Source organism: Ambystoma mexicanum, chromosome 7q (assembly GCF_040938575.1).
Source record: "Ambystoma mexicanum isolate Mex_15411 chromosome 7q, UKY_AmexF1_1, whole genome shotgun sequence".
Lineage (NCBI taxonomy): Eukaryota > Metazoa > Chordata > Amphibia > Caudata > Ambystomatidae > Ambystoma > Ambystoma mexicanum.
Genome location: NC_090941.1, coordinates 601,954,491 through 601,976,428, shown reverse-complemented (window position 1 = coordinate 601,976,428; position 21,938 = coordinate 601,954,491). Strand labels below are relative to the sequence as shown.

General features: G+C 43.4%; 1 protein-coding gene across 1 annotated transcript in view; it reads left to right on the top strand.

The window, feature by feature from the left end:
- The window catches only part of ALG5 (ALG5 dolichyl-phosphate beta-glucosyltransferase), a 275,306-nt gene that overhangs the window by 216,144 nt on the left and 37,224 nt on the right, over nucleotides 1–21,938 (top strand). The window contains exons 7-8 of the mRNA XM_069639106.1: nucleotides 4,207–4,266; nucleotides 13,294–13,445. Coding sequence (XP_069495207.1) covers nucleotides 4,207–4,266; nucleotides 13,294–13,445 — 212 coding nt within the window. The remainder of the gene's footprint in view (nucleotides 1–4,206; nucleotides 4,267–13,293; nucleotides 13,446–21,938) is intronic.

Genomic DNA, 21,938 nt, shown 5'->3' with positions numbered 1-21,938 from the left:
CAGAGGAAAGGTCAAGGATGAGAACAAAAGGAGAGCTGTAATCGAGATTAGAGAGCCGGTCTTCACGGGTGTTCAGGAGAGCAGTTTCCGTGCCTCTGGCAACTCTGAAGCCAAACTAGTGGTTGTGGAGACAACCTACAGATTCAGTGTGGTGGATAAGCTGGGAGATGGCCATCTTCTCCAAGAGCTTTCCCATGAAGGGGTTAATGGAGATAGGGTGGTAGTTTGCCCGACAGGAAGGGTTGGCAGAAGGCTTTTTGAAGAGAGGGTGCACAAGGGAGTGCTTGAGGAGTAAGGGGAAGGATCGAGTGGCAAAAGAGTGATTACAGAAATCGGCCAAGACTGGAGCAAGGGAGACCAGGTTGTCCTTGATAGTTCTGGAGGAGCAGGGGAGAACCTGTTTGGATGAGACTTTCATAGAGCGGACTTGTCTAGAAACCCAGGTGTTCTTGGCAAAAGAGAGGAGAGTAGAAGGGGAGGCAGGAGGGGGGCCAAGGGATGCCTGAGAGCGAACGAGTGAGGGAGAAGGGTGAATAGAGGAAAGTGAGGACAAGATGTCCTTAGTTTTAGAAATGAAGTTAGAGGCCAGAGAAGTGCAGAGCACCAGGAAAGACAGAGAAGAAGTGGAGACTGCAGTAGGGTTGGCAAGTTCTTTGCAGATTTGGAAAAGTTCAGCCGTGGCCGCAGGGATGCAGGCTTGAATATAGGCCCTCTTCAAGCTGATGGAGAGTCTGTATTGCTTTTGGAGCAGGCAGCAGGCTAGTTTGTCAGAGGATGTGCTCGAAGCCTGCCACTTCTGCTCAGCCACTCTACACCTGCGTTTCAGAACTGCCAGGTCGGAGTCCTACTAGGAATTGGAGTCAGGTTTCATGCATATCCGCATGACAGGGGCAAGGATGTCCAGAAGGTAGGAGATGGAGAATTGAATAACAGTAAGGGCTGTGTCAGAGCGTCAGTGGCGGGAGTTGGGAGTGAAGGTGGCGGCAAAAGCGGCAACTGACCCTCACTTCATAGGTCGAATGACTGAGAAGGAGGCTTGCAGTGCGGGCGGGGTCTTAGCCAGGGAACCCAGGAGGTCCATGTGAGTGGACAGGAGAGTATGATCAGACCATTAGAGAAGAGTAATGAGAGGGTTGTAAATGGGGATGTCTGAAGAGATGAGAGCATATAAGGTGTGTCCGGCTAAGTGCGTTGACTGAAAGGAAGAATGGAGAGGGAAAGAGTCACAAAGGTTGCAGAAGAGCAGACAGGTCACATCAGGGGAATCAAGGTGAATATTGAAGTCTCCGAGAAGGAGAAGCTTGGAGGAAGAGGCAAGGAGAGAAGAGGTGAGATCAGCCCATTCTGAGAGGAAGTGGGAGACCTGGCCAGGGGGCCTGTAGATGGTGGCCAGATCAGAGAGAGACGCCAAGCCTGTAGACAAGGCATTCAGAAGAGGAGTAGGCCTGAGTGGGTATGATGGTAGCAGGGACCCTCTCAGGGAACATCAGTACAACCCCACCCACGTGCCGGTTAGGTTCTGGGATTAGAAAGGATCTTGTACCCCTCAGCGAGGAGAGTGTCAAAACTCATGATAGTGCTGGCAGTGAAACACGTCTCGGTGAGAGCGAGGACATCTAGGTCGATGTCTTCAAGGAGGTGGCAGATGTCAGAGGAGCGTTTGACGGCAGAGGGAGAGTTGAGGGTAGCTAAGTGGAGCAGGTTGCCACTTCTGAAGGTTTTCCGAGGGGGTGGGGGGTGTACAGTAGAGTGCTACACCCTGTTGGAGGTGGCAGAGGGGCCAAAGGGGTGGCAGAAGGAGGAGTGACAGGAGAGGGGAGGAAGTTGATGAGAGACGGAAGACGCCTATCAAGGAGAGGTTGGGATGGGAGCCCTGGACCATGACCGTGCCATTTAGGTACACATTAATGATGACCCTAGAGGACAGGAAGGATGCCAAGAGTACCTCCCAACGGGTGTCACCATTAATGTGAGATGAAGAGAAAGGGGAGAGCACAGAGACTGCAAGGGGAATCCAAAGTTCCAGCGAAGGGACGACAAAGAGGATGTCAGTGAAAGTCTCCTGGAAGAAGCAGTGACTTAGAGGTCAGCGATGGGCAGGCCTGGATTGGAAACCAGGAGATCCATCTTGAACATTTTCCTTCCAGACTGCATCAGAGTGATGGAACACGTGATAAAATAGCAATTAGAGAAGATAGGGTAGATTGAGAGCACCATTGAGGGAGAGTGTGGAGAGAAAGAAGGGGGGAGAGAAGGAGAGAGGGAGGAACTGCAGAACACAACACCAACTACAACCAACAACAATGACACAATTTAGAGTCAACTGTCCAGGAAGGGGGAAAAGGCCTAAATTACATTGTATCGCAAAAAGCATGACACCTAAGTTAACAGGACAGAGGGAAACCCAAAGGCAGAAGGATAGAGGGGGAAAAAGCCTAATTTTAAACATAGAAGCAGATGCAAGAGCCCACAGATTTGACTTTTCCTAGAAAAGAGCCTAAATTGTTAACATAGCAACAAAACATTAGCGCACACAGATTATAATTTTCTAGAAAAATAGGGAAAAACACCACAGGCAATTAAGACAATTTACCAATCTCGGGTAAGGAAAAGATACAACTGCCAAGTGCAGCAGACTGCAAAATTAGATAAAAGAAATAATAGGAGGGGAGGGACAGTTAAATGGGGAGCAGTAATGGCTGTTCCCCCTTCCTGCACCTTTCTTACCTTGTCAGTTGCTGATGGTTGACTACTGCGCTGCATGCTCCCATGGCGAACACCAGCAAACACCCTCTGGAGCTGCAACTGGGGGAGCTGCCCTTTGCCTCAGGGCTCTTAGTCGGAGGGGCTGCAAAGGGAATGGAGGCCACGAAGCAGTAGGATCAGCACAAGGAAGTGCTTTCCCCAAAACAAAAAAAAAACAAAAGCGGGAGCATAAGAATGTTATAAGCACTCCCCGCAGCTCCTGATGGAAGGAGTGAGCCACACCGAGCGGCAACAAACTAATTCCACCGACAGTGGTGTTAGACGATGGCAGCACGCCCAATCGGAGGGGTGAGCGAGAAGGAAGAGGGTGGAAGGAAGAGGCAGAGATTGGGAATGGAGGCTGTGAAGCTGCTGGAGCAGCACTATCAGCACATAGAAGTGCTTTCTTCAAACATTATTTTTTTAAAGCGGTAGCATGCAGCTCCTGATTGAAGGAGTGAATGTTTCTGGTGACCAGCATTAAGGGATTGCATCAATTCACCCACTCAGTGAGTGCCACAACATTCTGCTATTGCAGGCTCGTAACCAGGCTTCCTTTTAGGTGGAGATTCACATTTGCACCCCTTACAACATTCATAAACTGGTCATGGGTGATCCTGACCACTTTATCACTTGCCCTCTGAGGCATACAGCAACCACGGCCATCCATATGGCATTCACTGGTTCAGAGAAACAATGACTGCCTGCTGGACTCAGTACTGAGTTCACATGGAGTTTTCCGTGGGGAAACCATTAAAATGCTGGGGCCTCATGGCAGAAAGGGACTTTACGTCTCATATGAGGGATTATGCTCAACAACCCAGCTACTCTGCTTTTGGAAAGCTCCTTAAATAACTGTTTTTCATTCAAGTGCTTATGGGGCAAGCATCCCTCCTGGTACCAGGGTTGGCGGTTGTTCTGTCATCTTGCAAAAGAAACCTAAACTGGAAGGGTGCACCATCTGTTTAGCTCCATTTTGTATCTGTCTATGCGGCATTGAGAAGAAACTTATTTAGGATTGATACCAGATTAAACATGTGTATTGCAATTTGTTTACAGGTTGTAAACTTTGGAAATTATTTTGTGTGCAATGAAGTACTTCAGCGTTTTTCGCAATGCTTCTTTATCACATACTGCAAAGCTAACTTCATCTTATTTTTTTGCAACTTCTACCAAAGGCTAATAATTGTGGGAAGAGTGATGTCTACATGTGTACATTAGAAGGATTTCTAATGAAGAATGAGAAATTATATGATTTTCTCTTCCCAGATTAACTTCAGAAAAACATTCCAGCAGAGAGGGGGACACTTGGCAAATAGTTGATCACTTTCAGTGCAGAAATAAAATGTTTTTCCACAACTAAGTAATCATGTGATAGATGTCTAACTGAAAGCCTTGCCATGAATGCCATATTTATACAAATCATATGATTTCTTGCTTACCTTTCCCATGTATTTGCAGGATCAAATGGCCATTGTCTGTGGATCCCGAGCCCACTTGGAGAGCACCGCAATAGCAGAGGTAATTGATTCCATTCTGGGCTAGGATGTGGGAACTTTTATTAAAATATAAGTGAAGCTCTGCTAAAAAGATAAGCAATTAGCTATTTAAATTGACCAAGCATTGATAATATTTTGTTGAAAGAATGATCTGTACATTTTTTCATTGCTCATTTTTGAACTCTCTGTAGTTGCTAATCCTCCTTTTTATCGACTTATTTTTATTTTCTTTGCTCCCCTATTTCTAACCATTGAAGTCTATACATCTTCCATGCCACTTAGTTTTTAAAGAAAACCCTCCCACTTTTTGACAAATTGTTAATATTTGCCTTAGCTTTACAGAATTCCTTTTGTTCATTCTATCTCATGAATTACACAAGCATTTTAGCTATGTTGTTTGTAATGTCCTCACATAAATATTTTATGTCTTGTACTGTGTCACTTAAAGAACGGCACTTTACAGGTATCCCTCATGAGTGCCACTTTTTCCACAAAATGTTACACAAAATATTTTTCAAAAATGTTACAAAGGTGAAATGGTGGTTGCTGTTTCACGTAATTTGAAAAGGAGAAAATGTGATTAATAATTTAGAATGATGGAAAATAGATGTATTTCTTATGTATTAATTTTAGTCCTAGCGAATAGAAGTAGTGAATATTTGTGTTTAAGTCAATGACCAGACATTGACAATCTGAAATGACAATGAAGAATGCAATTACCAGTGCACACATATCTAAGTTACCAACAAATAATTCCTGCAAACAGAAAACAAATTTAGAAGACGTGTGTCTTTAAGTGCTGACACATGCTCAGCCACTGGGTTTTCTTCAAAACATATTTTTATCCACCCAAGCAATTACTACAGCAATTGACCACTAACTCTTTGACATTTAATGCATTTTCCATAATGTAGCTCCTACAGTAGAGAAGTCTCCTCTATTGATAAAGATGTGCTTTAGTGCAAGAGTTCCATATATAAATTAGTGGCCCAAGATACATTTTTTGCTAGATTTCCTCTCACTAAGAAGATTTATTTCTTCATTTCTGAAATGTATATTCTAAGTCAATAATATCATTTATGTGGATTGGTAGGGCCCATTGACCCTGCCGAGTTCGGCAAAAGACGAGTTTGTAGTAGTTCTATTTAGAGGGAAGCTGCAAAAAAAAGTTTCTTGGACCTCTAATTCATATATGGAACTCTATCCTTGAAGAGATTTTTCATAATGGAGGAAACCTCTACTCTAAGAGTTTGTTTAAAGGGCACGTTCACATGGAAATGTTATAATCCACCGGGCATGTGTTTTTTTTAGCATACATCGATCAATCAATCATAACAATGCATCTTATCTTAGTTTTTGTCAAATGTACACATTCTAAACTGATGCGTCGGGTACCGCCATCTTGTGCTAAAGTTAGCCGTTGATCCATTGCCCTAAGTTAAAGTGCCCTTGCATCAGTAATTTAGATCACCTGCCCCTCAAGCTGACATCACTAGTCAAAACTATATGCTCCACCTATTTTCATAACGTTCGTGGACAGCATAGCCAAACGTACCCTGTCATCACCCACGTCATAACGTTACCTAACGCAAAACCACAAAGATCAACACACAGCGCAAATGTTCTTTCTTTTCATTAAAAGGAGTAAATAACCTATATCTTGAAGAAATTAGCAATAGTTGGGAATGTAAAAAGTAGTTACATTTGTAACATTGTGCTCAAAATAGAACATTACATCCACAAAAGCATTGATAACTTTTGCCAATACAAGTGATGGCTAGAAAACATTGCATTATTTGCATTTATTCTAGAACTGTCAACTTCCAACAAATATTGCCGATTGTGTGATAGCTAGAAAACATTGCATTATTTGCATTTCTTCTAGAACTGTCAACTTCCAACAAATATTGCTGATTGTGTGATAGCTAGAAAACATTGCATTATTTGCATTTATTCTAGAGCTGTCAACTTCCAACAAATATTGCCGATTGTGTGGATCGATCGATCGATCGATTAATCCCTATATTTGCATTCTTTAGTCCACGTTCTGTGTGGTTAAATCTAATGCGCTTATGTTCCATCACCAATGTTTCATCAATGCACATGGCTTTCCCTTTGAAATGCAACACTTTTCCATCCGCACGTATTCAGACCATGAACGTAGGCATATTACTTCTTATTACTGCGACCGCATATGGACAAACTGGTACCTGATGATCGTCCCAAAATATTGATATTACAGATGCGTTGATGGTTATTGTCCAATTGTGGTTGAAAAACCCATCCACAGGAAGATTGTATCCTTGACAAACGCACATGCTGTAGGACGGAACAATACATTAGATGGGATTTGTGAACAATAGCGTTTGTAATTGCTTTGATGGATGTAAATGTGTCTTTTGGTATTCTCAATTAATCAAAACTGTATTTCTTTACAATAAATAATACCAGGAACGTTACAACTAAAAATAGTTACAAAAAGACATTACATAAATATTGATTCAGTAGATAAAATACAAATACCATTAATCATGTCAGGCAAACATTAACGTGTACAAAAATAATAATGGCTATAGTCTATAGTACATACGAAAAATAAAAGTACATTTTACTTTAACTTGGCTTTAGCAAAAACTATCTAGTAAAGTGCAAACATCCTTGGGTATAATGCAGTTATAACAGGGTCACCCTAAATAGACTTGTTAAGATTCCAATGACTTGTTACTAATGTTTGTTTCCAGGACTTAGTTATACTTGTAACTTTAATTAAAATTTATACCACAGGTTGTGCAACAGCCTTTACTGGTGAATATCATAATCTCAAAGCCTGCTTAACAAAGTGCTTAAGTGCCCAGGTACAAGAGGGAAAAGGTGCCCAAAGTACAAATACAACCTTGCCTAAAATGTAGTTTTCTTAAGTGGTTTCAGTGTACCTTCTAATCTGACTATACATAGGGCAGAAGAATAACAAATGCATCGCTGTGTCTTGGTCATTAATACATAAAGTACAAGCACTATTGTTGCAATAAGATAATTCATCCCCTTTTTGTGCACCATTTTGAAGTAATCCAATGAAGGGCAAGACAGTTCAGATGTAATTTAGTAATTACACTTTGGTGGTATAAATGGGGAGACCATGCTTTATAAGGTTGTCTACCTTTTAAGTAGAGTTAGCGGCTCATGAAATCTATTTGTTGTTTTGCTGAACTCCAAAAGAGCTCTTGAACTTCAATCAAATACTTTTCTTCACATTATTAATGCATCCCTTATCCAAGCTCCAAAGGTAATTCAGTGAGCACGAAGGTAATCAAGGGGACCATGAATCTTCACATGGGCTACCCAAGGGACTGCATTCGCTCTGTAGCCCATACAGATTTCCTTTGATAGTCATGTAAAGGTTCCACAACACAAGAGAGGATGGCTGGAAAGGTTTGAATTCATGTTAACCTCTAGCATTGCTTTGGGCAACCCTCCAGACCATTGTCGTTCAGCATGCCAAGCCATTACAGAAAGCGGTAGGACCACATACAAAACTGGATTGGTCCCACTCCAAAAAGGGGCAGCCCAGCCTGAACTGCTTGGCCACATGCTTTCTGCATAAGACCACAAGCAACCCCAGACATGTTTCGGCCTCATTGTGCGTCATCAGTGAGGTGTAGCTTGGCAGGCTGAAGAATGATAGTTTGGATGGTTGGTCAGAGCGATGCCAGTGTTAAAATTAATTCTAAATCTTCCTGCCGCCACCTATTTTGCTTTGCTTCGTCACCCCAAGTTATCTTATGTTATGTTAAATGAATTTCTAAAGCGCAACATTCACCCGGAGGTATCTTGGCTCTAAGGTAGACAGTAAGGTGCAGCAGCAAGTACTAGAACAAATGGGTCTTCAGGTTATGGCGGAAAACCAGATGGTTTTCGCAGGCATGAAGATCGAAGGGTAGTCTGTTCCAGGATAAGGCAGCCATTACAGAGAAGGCGGGACCGCCAATCTGGGACAGCCTAACTTGCAGAACTGCGATCAGTAAAGCCGACTGGGAGCGCAAAGATCGGGATGGCACATAGCGGGAGAATTTATCCTGTAAGTATTCGGCATCTTGATTGTAGGAAGCGCGGTGTACTAGGCACAGGGATTATAAAAGGATGCACTTCTCAATCGGGAGCCAATGAAGTTGCTTGAGTAGCGAGTCATGTGAGCACGGGGAGGAGGACGAATCGCCGCCCGAGCCGCAGAGTTTTGAAGCAGTTGAAGGCGCTTAGTGAGGTAGCTAGGCTGGCCCAGGTATAGAGTTACAGTAATCTGTGATCCTCAAAACCAGGGCAGCCACCACAGGGGACCGATGTTTGGCTGGAATGAAGGGGAGCACCTTACGTAAAATCCGTAATTTGAAGTGCCCAGATTTACAGACAGATGCCACCTGTGGTGCCATGGAAAGAGAGGATGAGAACACAACGCCCAGATTTTTAACTGAGGTCGCAGGTGTAGGGCACGTGCCTAGTGAGGTAGGCCAGAACTCCAAGGTCCAAAAAGAGTGGGGGCTAGGGGTGTCCACCACCAGAACCTCCATTTTAGAACCATTGAGCTTCAGCCAATTAGTCGCCATCCAGGTGCCAAGATCTTCCAGGCAGCTTTGTAGCCGGGTCGCAGTGTCAGCCCTGGTGAGGTGAAACCAAATCCGATCTGCGTATCATCGGCATAGGAGTACTATCTGAACCCATGTGCCAATAAAAGAAGCATAAGAGGGCAAATGTACAGGTTGAAGAGAATAGGGGAGAGTGCAGATCCCTGAGGGACGCCACAGAAAAGCAGTCCCGGGAGGGAGAAAAAAGGAGGCAAAGACACTGACTGGGTCCGATCAGTCAGAAAAGCTTGAAACCAGTCGAGGACCTGACCCGAGATGCCAAACTCAGCAGATAAATCCAATAATACCGCTCCCACCCCACCCTGGTCGACTAACCGGGCAAGGTTGTCCATGACAGAGTGAAGTACAGACTCTGTACCCCTACCAGGGCGAAAGCCAGACTGAAAGGGGTCAAAGAATCCGGAAGATTCCAGGAACGAGGAGAGAAGAGGGGAGACCAGACTCGAGCAGCTTCATATTAAATGGAAGCAGAGAGATAGGCCTAAAGTTAGCCATAACATTGGGATCAAGCGTGGGTTTCTTCAGCAGGGGAAGCACCAACGCATGTTTAAGTTGGCTGGGGATTACACCAATTTGGAATGAGTTATTTATAGCAGCCGAGATATAAGGAAGTAGCTCGGGCGCATTATCTTTAATCAGAGCAAGAGGCATGGCATCTGCTGGAGAGGCAGATTTAAGGCCATGAATCGCTTTAAGTATCTCAGAATTAGAGAACACAAGAAAAGACGACTATGACGCTGTAGGGGCCGCCAGCCGCCAAGGGCTCCGACAAGCAATCATAGCAGAAGCCACTTTAGCAATATCTGCACATATGCATTCTATTTTAGAAGAGAAAAAAGTCACGAGAGAGTCACACAAGACTTGAGACGGAATTATAGCAGAGTCCATTTTATTAGGGGCGGAAAGGGAGTTAACCAATTCACATAGAGCCTTACGTTTATTTATGGCTGCTTCAATCTTGGCTCCAAAGAAGGTCTTTTTAGCCAGGGCAATAGTCTGATGATAATTAGTCAACAGGTTGCGAAAGGTGAGCTTAGCTGTAGGGGAGTAGCATAGCCTCCAATTCCTTTCTGCTTGTCTACAGGCCAGCTTTTTTAATTTGAGTTCATTAGAGAACCAGGGTTCTGACCTGTGCTTAATGCTTTTGGACAATTTAAGCGGGCCATAAGATCGACCACTTCCAAAAAGGCATTTTCTATTGTGATAAGAGTAGGAGAACTAATAGAAGAGAGGCGTTCATGCATAGCTTTAACAAGCTTAGATTGAGATGTTTCCGCCAATCACGCTTAAGGGAGGTAGGTTTAGGGACTAAGGACTTGAGGGTAGGTAAGGAAGAGCAAATTGAATAAGAAAATGGTCTGACCAAACAAGAGGATAGGGAGAAGACATTTAGACAGAAGAAGCAGGAACCCATATAAAGTCAAGGGTGTTGCCCAGTTGGTGAGTAGGTTTACTAATCAGTTGCGGGAGCCCCAACTCGTCCATAGACGCCAAGAAGCACGAGGCCTGATTAGAATTAAAGGTGTTGGGAGACAAATTAAAGTCGCCAGCAACCCAAAGATTAGGATATTCTGTCATGAGTTCCGATATAAATTCAGGGAAAGCAATGCAAAAATTAGCATCAGCGCCCGGAGTTCTATATACTACCAAGGTTGTCTGGGTGGATTGAGGGGAGATGGTCAAATGCGCAAAGAGGCACTCCATCCTCAAAGAATGCGTAGGTAGGGTGCACCGAGCAGTGTAGATATCTTTATACATAATAGCGACCCCTACGCCAGGATGAGCGGCGGTACGGTCAGCATGAATCAGACTGTATCCCGGTGGGAGAGCCTGGACCACCGAAAGGCCTGAGGATTGCTGAAGCCAGGTTTCCGTGAGTAGACACTAGATCATAATGGTGCCCAGCGTGAGCCACCAGGGAGCGAGTATTCAGCATACCACACTTGAGACTGGATGAAGTGGTAGTAATAGTAGTAGGAATCTGAGGGTGAGGTAGGAATCCTACTGGCCATGATGTGTCAGGTGGCGCCAATGAGATAAGCAGAGTGCGGATGGTATTCCGTGCTCTTTGTAGTATATTTGTTTTGAGATTATTATCTCGTTTAGTGTGCTCGGTCCGTGCATGGACAGGCACAAGCAGGCTTGCCTTATGCGCGCTGACGGTGCGCCCGCCCGCCGCGGACGTGAGCATTGGCACATAAATGCCTAGTGGATGTCATGTGGGAGCCGGGGAACAGGGGAGTTGCTAGGTCTGGAAAAGACCCGGGGCTAAGCTGGTGTCGGAACTGTTGGGACTGGGGGCTAGCTGGTCTTTTGGCTGTAGCTTCTGAGATTCTATCCGGGGCTACAACCAAAAGATCAGGGGCTATAGCCCCTTTAGCCCCCCCCTAGCAACGCCCCTGCCGGGGAAGCTCGGCCTCACAGAGACAGAAAGAGGACTGCAGGGAAATACTCTTGCCCTCACAGAAAGCTACGTATCAATGACTGGAAGCACAATCAGAGGTAAGTAAAATAACGTTCCTCAACCGCACTGATTAGCACTTTTAAAACAGTTAAAAATAGTATTTAAAACAAATTCAGTCAATAGCATCGGCTGCAGGCTTTATACCGGCTCCCTAAGGAAACCTCACCTCCTACCCAAGTGGGATGGTTATGCCCAGATGTGGGTACCGAGTCTGCTGGGCCTAAAGACCCAAGCTACATTTCAATGATGATACCCAATGAGTCTGAAATGAATCAATCGTATTACTCTGGCCAGCATGGTTGGTTGCGAAAGCTCGTGAAGGTTATTTATGGTACAATTCTCCTTTCTGGTGCATTACTTGATTTAGATACTTAATTGGAAAGCTTTCGAGTAGAACCCATATTAGGCAGTAAACAGGTTCTGAACTGTTACGAAGGCTTAGTTAAGAACAGGTGCATATTAATGGAGAGCAAACTTGCAGCGATTTTGAGAAAATATTAATTGCTATTGTACTAGGCTCATCGAGGAAGCACGCTTTTCAGGCTTATCCGTAATAATGCCTTTTGTCACATGCGTTGATCTCAATGAATGCTTAGTTGCCACTATTTGAGCGTCCACCTAGCCAGCCACTTTCTTAAGATAGAAATTCAGAGAGCCCAAGGTCTGCCTTGATGCTGTTTTAAATGGAATATTATATTTCAAGAGAGTCCTTACTTTTCCTGATGAGTCCCGATGACAGTCACAGAGAGGTGAAAGACCACAGATGGCATAACTTACTCCACAATTATTGTCAATATTTGAAGGTTTCGCAATACTTCAGACCAGTAGCATGTTTATATGGTCAAAGTGGTTGGAGTAGTGTTGGGCGTGCATAGGAATCACGAACAAAAAAAATAAATTACTGTCCGGACACAACATACATGCATCTACAGTGAATGTTTAGTTCACTTTTAGTTCATCTTGGGTGCTACCGACTGGCAACTAGAAGTTGAGAGAATTCTAGACTCCAAGAAAAGGTGGTCCGTGGGTTTCCACAACGCGTCCGCCTCTGGGAGTCTATACCTCCATATCTTCTTTTAAAACAGCTCCCAGAATACAGAACTGTCCTTGGTTTCGTGTTTGCCACAGGGGTGGCAGATGAGAAAACCGCAAGCTACAGGTATGCACAGCTCCTTCACAGGGTCCAGTGGCATGTAGCACAGCCAGCCTCCCATACAGGACTGCACTTGGCTGCGCTTTCCCACTTCTTCACAAGTGCAAAAGGTCAGAAAATCACATGTTACAGATTTTGGTCTTAAAAGAAGTCCAGTAGGTGCAAATGCTCTGGTATTTAGACACACGTATTCCAAATTGGACTTGTGTTTGCCGTATGTATATGTTGGTACCCCCAAAGTAGATGACGCAAACCAGATACTTGTGCAATGGTAATTTATATTCTTCTTTGTCATTTCGAATTGTCTGTGACTTTAATACACAAATATTAGCTGCTTTCTTTTATGTACTAAAGCGATATATAAGACTTCATCTATTTTCCATCATTGTAAGGTATTAATCCTGTTCTGCCCTTTCCTTTTTGAATTAGCCAGTATTTCACCTTTGTAACAATAATTCTGGAGCATTGGGCTGAATGCAACACACTGGTCAGATGCACAGCAGTTCTTAGATTTCTCTCATAACTATATTTCTTTTGTATGTAATTGATGGACTGGTGTAGGGGAATTATTTTCGTTCAACAGAGGCTTTTATTAGTACTTTTAATATGTGGCGTCCCTGCTATGCCTGTAGTTTCCTGTGTGTGATTCCTGGCGGTTCAGTGAAGTGTATTTCTCCACATGACACGTGACTGTCTTTGTTCTGAATGTGTGTTTAATTGATGACAAGTTATTGGAATGGTTTCTAGCCTGTAGTTGCTGAAAGTATGATATCAACTATTTTTGTTGTTTTTCAGCGCTCTGTTTTTAGAACATTTCTTATGTATGGATTTCATTTTCTCGTGTGGTTTCTTTGCGTCAAAGGAGTCAGAGATACACAGTGTGGATTCAAACTCTTAACCCGAAAAGCTGCCTTACGCACCTTTACAGCACTACACATTGACCGTTGGTAAGTTCTCGGGGTGGAGTGTTTTTTTTTCTTCTTTTTATTCCACCCTCCTTCACATTGCAGAAGAAGTAAAACATGATCAGTATGTTGAGTATATAAGTTGATACCTCATTCAGGCGAACAGTCATTTATTTTCAATCTTTCCTTGTCTTGATCACATCCTCGGGCAGTGATAAAATGAAACCTTTGAAAAAAACATTACAGTGTACATAGCCCCTCCTGGGATTCCTTTTCTTCCTCTTCTGTGTTTGTTTGTGTATCTGATTTGCAGGCTGCTCAAAGAGGAATGCATAATAGATGTTGGACCCTCCCCTTACACATTGCAGTCTTCAAAGTTAGAATGGAAGCCTGCGTCAAGTGGCGCAGCAGTTATTGGAACTAAAGAGAGAAGTGTTTGAAAAACACAACGCCCGCCCTGTTTGAGTGCACTCAGGAAGGCAGGAGGGGGTAGGGTGGTGTCAGGCGTGGTAGGTGCAGTGTAGTTAAAGCTCTGTGTATGTCAGGCCGGTCACTTTGCAAAGTCAGTAGTGGCACAATTGTCCACATATCAGACTTCGGCACCTAGAGCGCCATTAGGGAAGAGGCACAACCAGTCATGTTATGGTATTTGACACAAACGTACCACATGTACCACGCTTGACTCCAGGGGTCAAAGGCCTAACTGAATTGTTTCATCGCAATCATGAGAAAGGTGCAGGGTCCTGCCCCTTGTAGGGTATCTTGATTGTATCGAAATGTTATGTGGCTGAGTTTTTGCATCTTTTTTGCATTGCTTAGTTCCATTTCCCATGCACTTTGTATGTAGTTTGCTTAGTAGCATAATTTCCTACAGATTGTCTAGTCGTCAGAAAGCGAGGGGCTCTCAAGGAAAATTTCTTGCGTTCACCTTGTTGCAGAATGGCTCGCAGTCGCACCCGGGTTTGGGACACCTTTGCTCTGTTATAAGAGGTTGCTCTGGGGGATCTGTGTTGCCCTTTGGATCTGGCTGTCTACAATTCTGTGATTGTATCCATGGATTATGAAGTCTGATCTCAAAGCGTGTACATTTGTATCCCTGTCCCTTGTGTGTAAGACTTTTCGGTTGTATCTTAATGTTTGGATAAATATTGTAGTATGCTTTGTGTTTCCTGGGTGAAAATTGCCATTCTGCGATTAGCCAGTCTGGTGGATTGTTATATAATATACTGTGGTCTGTGACTAGTCCTCTTATATTGTTATGCTGTTTTCAAGGAAATGTACTTTTTCAGTTGAGTCAGAGAGTTTGAGGCTGATGGTTTGATTTGATGTATTTCTTATAAAGTGCAACACGCCCATAGGCATCAGTGCATGGAATTCATTAAATCTGCGAAAGCTTAGGAGGTCCTGTTCCCCAGTAGCCCAAATCGGGAGGAAATCATCAATGTAGCACAGATATTTCAAGGGTCTACAGTCACAGATGACAAGGAAATCTATCTCAAATCGTTCTATGAATAACTTTGCATACTGAGGAGCGTTCTATGGATAACTTTGCATACTGAAGAGCCATACATTTACATGTGGCCTTCGGCCGTGCCCACTGTGCATTTTCGAACACTACCACCACTAGCCATGGCCGGTCGGCACGACCACTCTATATTTTAAAACACTTGCAACCCAACGCTGAAAGACGTTCATCAATCACAAACTGATTTTGACCTGTTTTGACAGTGGTATTGTTATGTATAAAAGATTGCAGGCTTTGAGAGCTCGCAATGTATTTAGGCAATGCGCAGTCACATGAAATTATTTGTCAAGGATCACACACTTTGGTTAAGCAGCGTGCTGCAAGCCACTTGTTTTATAGCCGCTCTCTTGGTGACTATTGTGATACATTGCACAACCCCAACTAACTAAATTGAAGCAGCACGGAAAAGGAAAAACAATGACCGGCTGCAAGAATACCATATGACCTGGTACTTTTGCCCCCAATAGCGAAAATCAAAAGCTAAGCTAGTACCCATGAATATTCGCACAGTAAGTGAACATATATCCGTTAAAGTGAAATATACAAATGTAGTTCAATTGACCTTCCCCTTAGAAAAAAGTTGTGCGAGACAAAATAGCATTGGACAACAGACCAACAGAAAAGTAATGATCACCAGAAAAATAACCTGAGGGAGGAAATGTTCCAATAAATATGTGGCAAAGTATTAATGGGTGCTCACCTTTTAAACCCAGCAATCTGCCTGAAATATTCCCTGGAAAACAAAATCCTAATATGAAACAAGTTCTTGTGGTCTTGTGGGTAAGCATCTGCACTGGGAATGTGACAACCTGAGTAAAATCCTGGTAGCCAAATACTTGAGCAAGCTTGCCAACCTAAAAAAAAGGGGTTGTGTCCGCCCTCTGAAAAAAAGTTACACCATACACCCACACATGTCCTTTACTTGTGCCCTGAAATGCAGCCACAATCGGGGGTACATTTCTGCACCAGTGTCCAGGAATGGCAAACTCTCTTGCTACATCGTGTGCAATAACTCATGACTTACTTGCACTATCATCATTTCCCCTCATCACCCCCATGTCTGGCTTTCAACAATGCTCTACTTTATAAAGATAACTTGAAAAGTACACATACCATAGTGTCACTCAAATACATAAATCCTTATAGAACTATGTTAGGCAAAACGTGTACAATTGTGGCATTATTCCCCACATCTTGACTGGGAGACTAGAAATACCAGAATGCAATTCAGCAAAAGGCAAAAAAATGGTCTGCGGGGCTTGCCTCTTCCTCGCTTTGTAGCTAAGCAGGGTCAGTCCTGTTTACTGCATGGATGGGAGACCCGATGCATAAGGCCATGTCAGTGATTTTTTTCACCCCTGACGTCACTGTAGCTGTAGAAATATCTATTTTTTTGAAATACATTTCTATAGCCACGGGTACAGAACTACAGATACGCTTGGCTATCTGTGGTCATGTTATAACCTTGAATATTGGAAAAACGGCAGGGAAAAAAATGCTTTCCTGCCCCCTTAGGACCTCACCAAGTGTCCCCCTCCTCTGTGCCTGCTCTCCACTCGCACATGATGGCCTCCTAACCACCCCTACCCTCTCCCATTCCCCCCCATAGCACACGCTGTTTCCGTGAAGCAGTTTGCGCTCAAATGTCAGCTATTTGCAGCTGTTCTGTCCATAGCCGAGGCTACAGAAAAGCTTTCTGTTGCAAACTCAGTCCCTAGACCCCCTCCAACTCGCAAATTTCACTTGGTGTCCTCTACCTCCCTCCCATCCCCCAGCTCTAGAATAATGGCATTTGCATGTTTTATGACCTGCAAATGGCTTTTTTTCCTGCATTTCTTTTTCTGATGTTCTTGGCTATAGCCATGGCTATCTCTCGCAACGAGCAAAAACAAAGATGGTGGCTGTTGGATTTCTAAAAACACCTGGTTTTGGCAATTTACCAGAGATATAGCAATCTATTTTGGAGAAGGGCCACCCCCTTCTCCATCAAATATTTAAAAAAAACTACTGCAAACCACAAAAAGGCCTCTCGTCTAAATCCATCCAGCAGTTTGGGCTGTGCGCTCCAGCATAATGTATCTTTTTTGTCTATGGGAAAATGAATGGGAAGTAGGCCACTACTTTTTATTTTTTTTAATATTTTTTATTTTTCACTTTTTTATTTTGTAACTAATCTTTACGAAACTTTTCAGTCTTGGGGGCGGGGCATGCGTCCCTAATTGACTACAGAATGTCGGCCAAATCAGTTGCACATGTCCAATGTTATTAGCAATTCATTTTTGCGCGGTTCCTATCGATGTCCCTTACCTTGACACCACCCTATAATGTGTGTGTATATATGTATCTCCACGAATTTAAACATTTAACTTTCCCAACTCCGCACTCCATTGGAACTATACGTAAAGACCCAGGTAAATATTCCAAACAAGAGCATGGTTCGGTCTACAAATATAGCTTTTATTCGTCTATCAGAATTGACGTGTTTCACCCTTATCGGCTTCCTCAGAATGTTTTGCACATTTCTGAAGCGGTATACTTTAAACCATATAATTGACCCTTTTCTCTTTCATCATTGCATAGTTGTTCTCTTAGACATGCATATGTCGGTCGCCATTTTTTAATGCCTCAGTATACGCTTCTGCATGTCAGTTGTTTTTCGAATATCGGCGCCTTTCTTTATGTGATATATATACATTTTTGGTTTTGTGGCATTCTATTCTCTGCCCAGTTATCATTCATATGCATTTTCATATATCATTCACTTGCCCTTTGTATAGAGTGCATAGTGTATTATGCAAATGCGCGAGCTATAAAGTGCTTCATGCAGAGCATCTCAATGTACACAATATGCCCATTTCGGACTGGCTACCAGTCTTGGTCTTGTTCCAAATTCATATTTAAAAAATGCAAAGTGCTATATAATATGTAATACATACTGTGTCTAAAATGCATGATTTCATAGGCAGATTAGTTCTATGTACTTTACAGTGCCTAAAACGGTAAGAGTTGGGAAACGGCTGCCTCTACAAAACCCCATATTACATATATAGGAATATATCTCCTTATGTATGAAATAACTTGATTTTAATGGCAGATGAAGTTCCTAGTTGTTCCAATATGAGGTCCTTTTTATTGTTGTTTTTATTTGTTTATTTTTACAGCCACTTTCTCGTCATAGTAGCATGTAGATTTCTCTTAATATGAACACAGGGACGAGCAAAATAAATTATCTAAAATTAGATGCATTTTATGATCAGTAGGTGATTTTGACATTTTAGGAGGATGCTTTTAAATCCGAGGAGCAATGTCTTTTAGATTATAGCATTGAACACTTTACATTACATTAATTTGGAAGTCATTTGGTGAATGCTTGTAGCTTGGGACATATCGCATGAATTGAACTGTGACAAATCATGCACATAGTACTCTATATTGAGAATAATTGACATACATATGATCAACTTGGCTCGATTACAAATTGGCCATATTGGGCATATGAAGCTGCTATGCATTTTATACAATGTCCAGGAATATATATATCAAGAGACTCCATATGAACACCCGCTGATCTGATATTGGACAAATAGTCGCAGAAAGAGGTGCAGTTACAAGGTGTAACACAGGGTTGTTTGAAATGCCTACAGCTTTCACAATAGTAAGAGAGAGGGAGAGAGAGACACATTTTAAAAATCTGTATACTATATTGGAGCGCGATGCGTTACTGCATCCATCAAGCAAACTCTGTTTCCCTTCATTTAAACAGTCAACAAAGGGGCCTTCTTGGTCTATGGGCTTTAGTTTTTGCATATCGATGCTACCTGTTACCCAACCTGTCCTAACCTTCATTTCATGGCACTTGCAGCTGAAAACCTGTCTGATGGCATTTGGGAGAGGAGGAACAAGAGGTGTGAAAAATTAACTGTGGCGTGCAAGGCTCACAAATTAAACTCACCCACTCGTATAGGCAAATAGATTTTATGAAAGTTGAGCACCATTTGCATGGTACTCGACATTGCTGGCAAGTACAATGAAATTCGTGTATGTCTGCAACTTTTGTTTGACATTTACTGCACTGTGCGTGGCTGGCCTCTGGGTGGCATTAATGCACCAAACATGAAGTGGGCTTATGGTGACATGCACCACTTTACAGAAAGCGCTTTGAACGTTTTTGTCATCACTCGCCATGGGTCGAGTGCATTTCTTTCAGGTCGAGTATGTAAACTAAGTTACTTGAACTGCAGGTGTAGCAGAATTGTAAAGGATTTGCGAGACCTGGCCCATTAGAGCAATCAAACCTCCAGTGCACTTCCTGTTTTCAGTAATGACACACGGTATTCTTTCCTGAGATGCATTCTGAGAACCAGGAGCATCTTGAAAACCATTGGTACCATCATGATGCCCTCTGCCTCTTCCCCGCCCCTTTCTCAGTGTCTAATTTGCACATACAATTACACCTCTCCCTCTTCTCTTGAAAGCTCTGCAATTGAATTAATTTACGTTCATTTAGTTCATGTTCTATTCCCGACATGACACACAATGATTTGCCACTAATTCCGTTAATGGTGTCATTTGCCATCCAACATGTTACCTAAAGTTGTTGCTGCAACCCGGACAAGAGCCCGTAAACTGTGTAGTCACCGCCTCTAAGGCAGTTTTGGCTGGTTTGTTGATCTCTTAGTGCTGTGTCAACACTATCCTCAACTGATCTAGGTAATTGGCTGGAGACTCATTCATATTTTGCTTACAATCATTAATTTCTGCCCAGTCTATTTACCTGTGAACACCTCATATATTTTTATCGATACATATTCTTTTGCCTGTGTCAATTCACCACCTAAACCTGGCTTCTGTGTAGGCCCACCACTAAGCATAGGATGAAAATATCAAACCCCTTTACGGCAAACCCAAAAATTTCTGGTTTTTCTGTCCACGTTTTGCACTTTTTCACACAAATATGGATGGTAAATGGAGTAGAGGTAGTAATTGGGGAATGAGGGATGTGGGGGGATGCAGAGGGTCCCCCCTGCATTTAGTTGTGTGAAGAAGTGCAAAAATGAGAGAAAAAAGGTCCAGATTTTTGGGATTCGCAGTAAAGGATTCGTATTTTCACATAGATCCCATCATTATATTGTACAAGGTGCTGGCACACTACTGGTATTCATAGATTAATTCATTGATTCAGGCCTGCCCTTGGTGGATCCTAGCACTGCACAACAGTATGCAACTATTCAACTAACTTTCCTGGTTTTTATTTAACATTTGGGAAGTCCTTAGATACATTTCTAAGATCCTCTGGTATCCAAGGGGCATGTAGAACACCTGCGCTTTCTGGTTTGACTCCAAGCATTGGCCATAATGGTGCCTTTAACTGAGAATCTTTGAATAAATATGTTGCTCCTGCACGGGTATGGGAAGGACTAATGTCAAAAGTGGAAGCACTCCCTTGTTCGTTTGGGGGGTGTGCTGGTGGGGGCTGCTGCTCTGGTGCTTTCAGCGCAGACATCACTTGGAACTGACCTTGCTGAGGTGAGGCTTGGTTACGTGCCATTAATGCTGGGTGTGCTGGCGCTACAGGCTGTTAAGAAATTGTTACTTTAATGAAGAAGTCAAGAGTATCCTTTGTTGTTCCTTCTCCTTGATTTTCTCCTTTAGTCGGTTGTGTTTAAAAGAAGGTGATGAAAGGTGATAGGCACCAGTGGGGTAGGGGAGTTTCAGCCATGTTTCTGTTTTAGTTTAATGTTTTTACACCTCATCTGTCAGTTTTTCATTTGAATCTTTTAAACCCCTTGCTTGAGACTTGCTGGGGCTCAGTATGATTTTTCCGGCGGGATACCGGGAAACTACTGTACCGTCTCTGCCGCCCGATATCCCACTATTGGCAGAATATTATGGGTGGCGAAGATGCCAGCAACTCTCCATTCTATGGTGTTGCCCAAATCACTGGCACCGTTAGTAATGGTGCTGGGGATTTGGGCATGTGTCTTCCCATCAGGGCCTGATCTACTGGCAGGTCAGGCCTGCCGTTAGATCAGAGACTTTACCGGCAGTCTTGGATTTGGCCGATCCGGAAAGGTGCCAGTATGCGTCGTTACCAGCACTTTATTTCCGAACCGGCCAACTCGTAATGAGGCGTCTGAGTCATTTAGAAGCTTCCCTTACCAATCAAAAAATACCTCCAACCGATCCGGAGCGATTTCCCTTTTTAATTTAAGCAGATCATTTCAAATGTAGATGCCTTTTTATGTCGGAGTTAGATTTTGCAGGGAAATGCTTACTTCTCCAGCATGGGGTCTGGCATGGATTCACATGCTCATGAATATTCCCCGTCGTCAGGCTGGGAATCCTCGGTAAAGAAAAAACCAGTATCAGTTTTGTCTCTGATCTGTCTTTCGTAGTAGTAACCAATCACTGATCTCTGCGTCATACTGACCACAGCCAATGACTGCCCTCTACCTAAGCCCCGCCTCTGGCAGCCATCTTCAGATTTTTACCGCACGTTCAAGTGTTGGGATCCTCGTGCTATTGCTCTCGAGCGTTAGTGCTATTTTTTCACGTTTTTTTCTCAAAAACTTCGATTTTTCGGTCAAAAGAGCCTCAAGCTCCACCGTTTCTTCATCCGATCAACGGGGACCCGTGTCGGATTAGTCTACGCCCCTCAAGGGTGAAGATTTTGTCGAGCCACGCTTTTGGAGGACTGCAGAAGTTTCTCAGGCCCATCTCGGACATGGCCCAGGAGAAGGGAAGCTCGACGCCCGGAAAGCTGTTCAGGGTCTGCCCTGGATGCCAGCTTCAGAATGTCTTTAAGGAGGACGAACACTCCTTTTGTCTGTACTGCCTACATGAGGATAAGACGCACGTGGAGAAGGACTGTGCGTTTTGCGGCAATATGTCGGAGCGGACCATGAAGGACCGCCATCAACGTCTCGCCAACTGGCTGGAAGGGAAGAGCCCGTCGGACGAGAAGAAGAAGAAATCATCCGAGCGGTCTTCTAAGGCCTTTGAGGACGCCC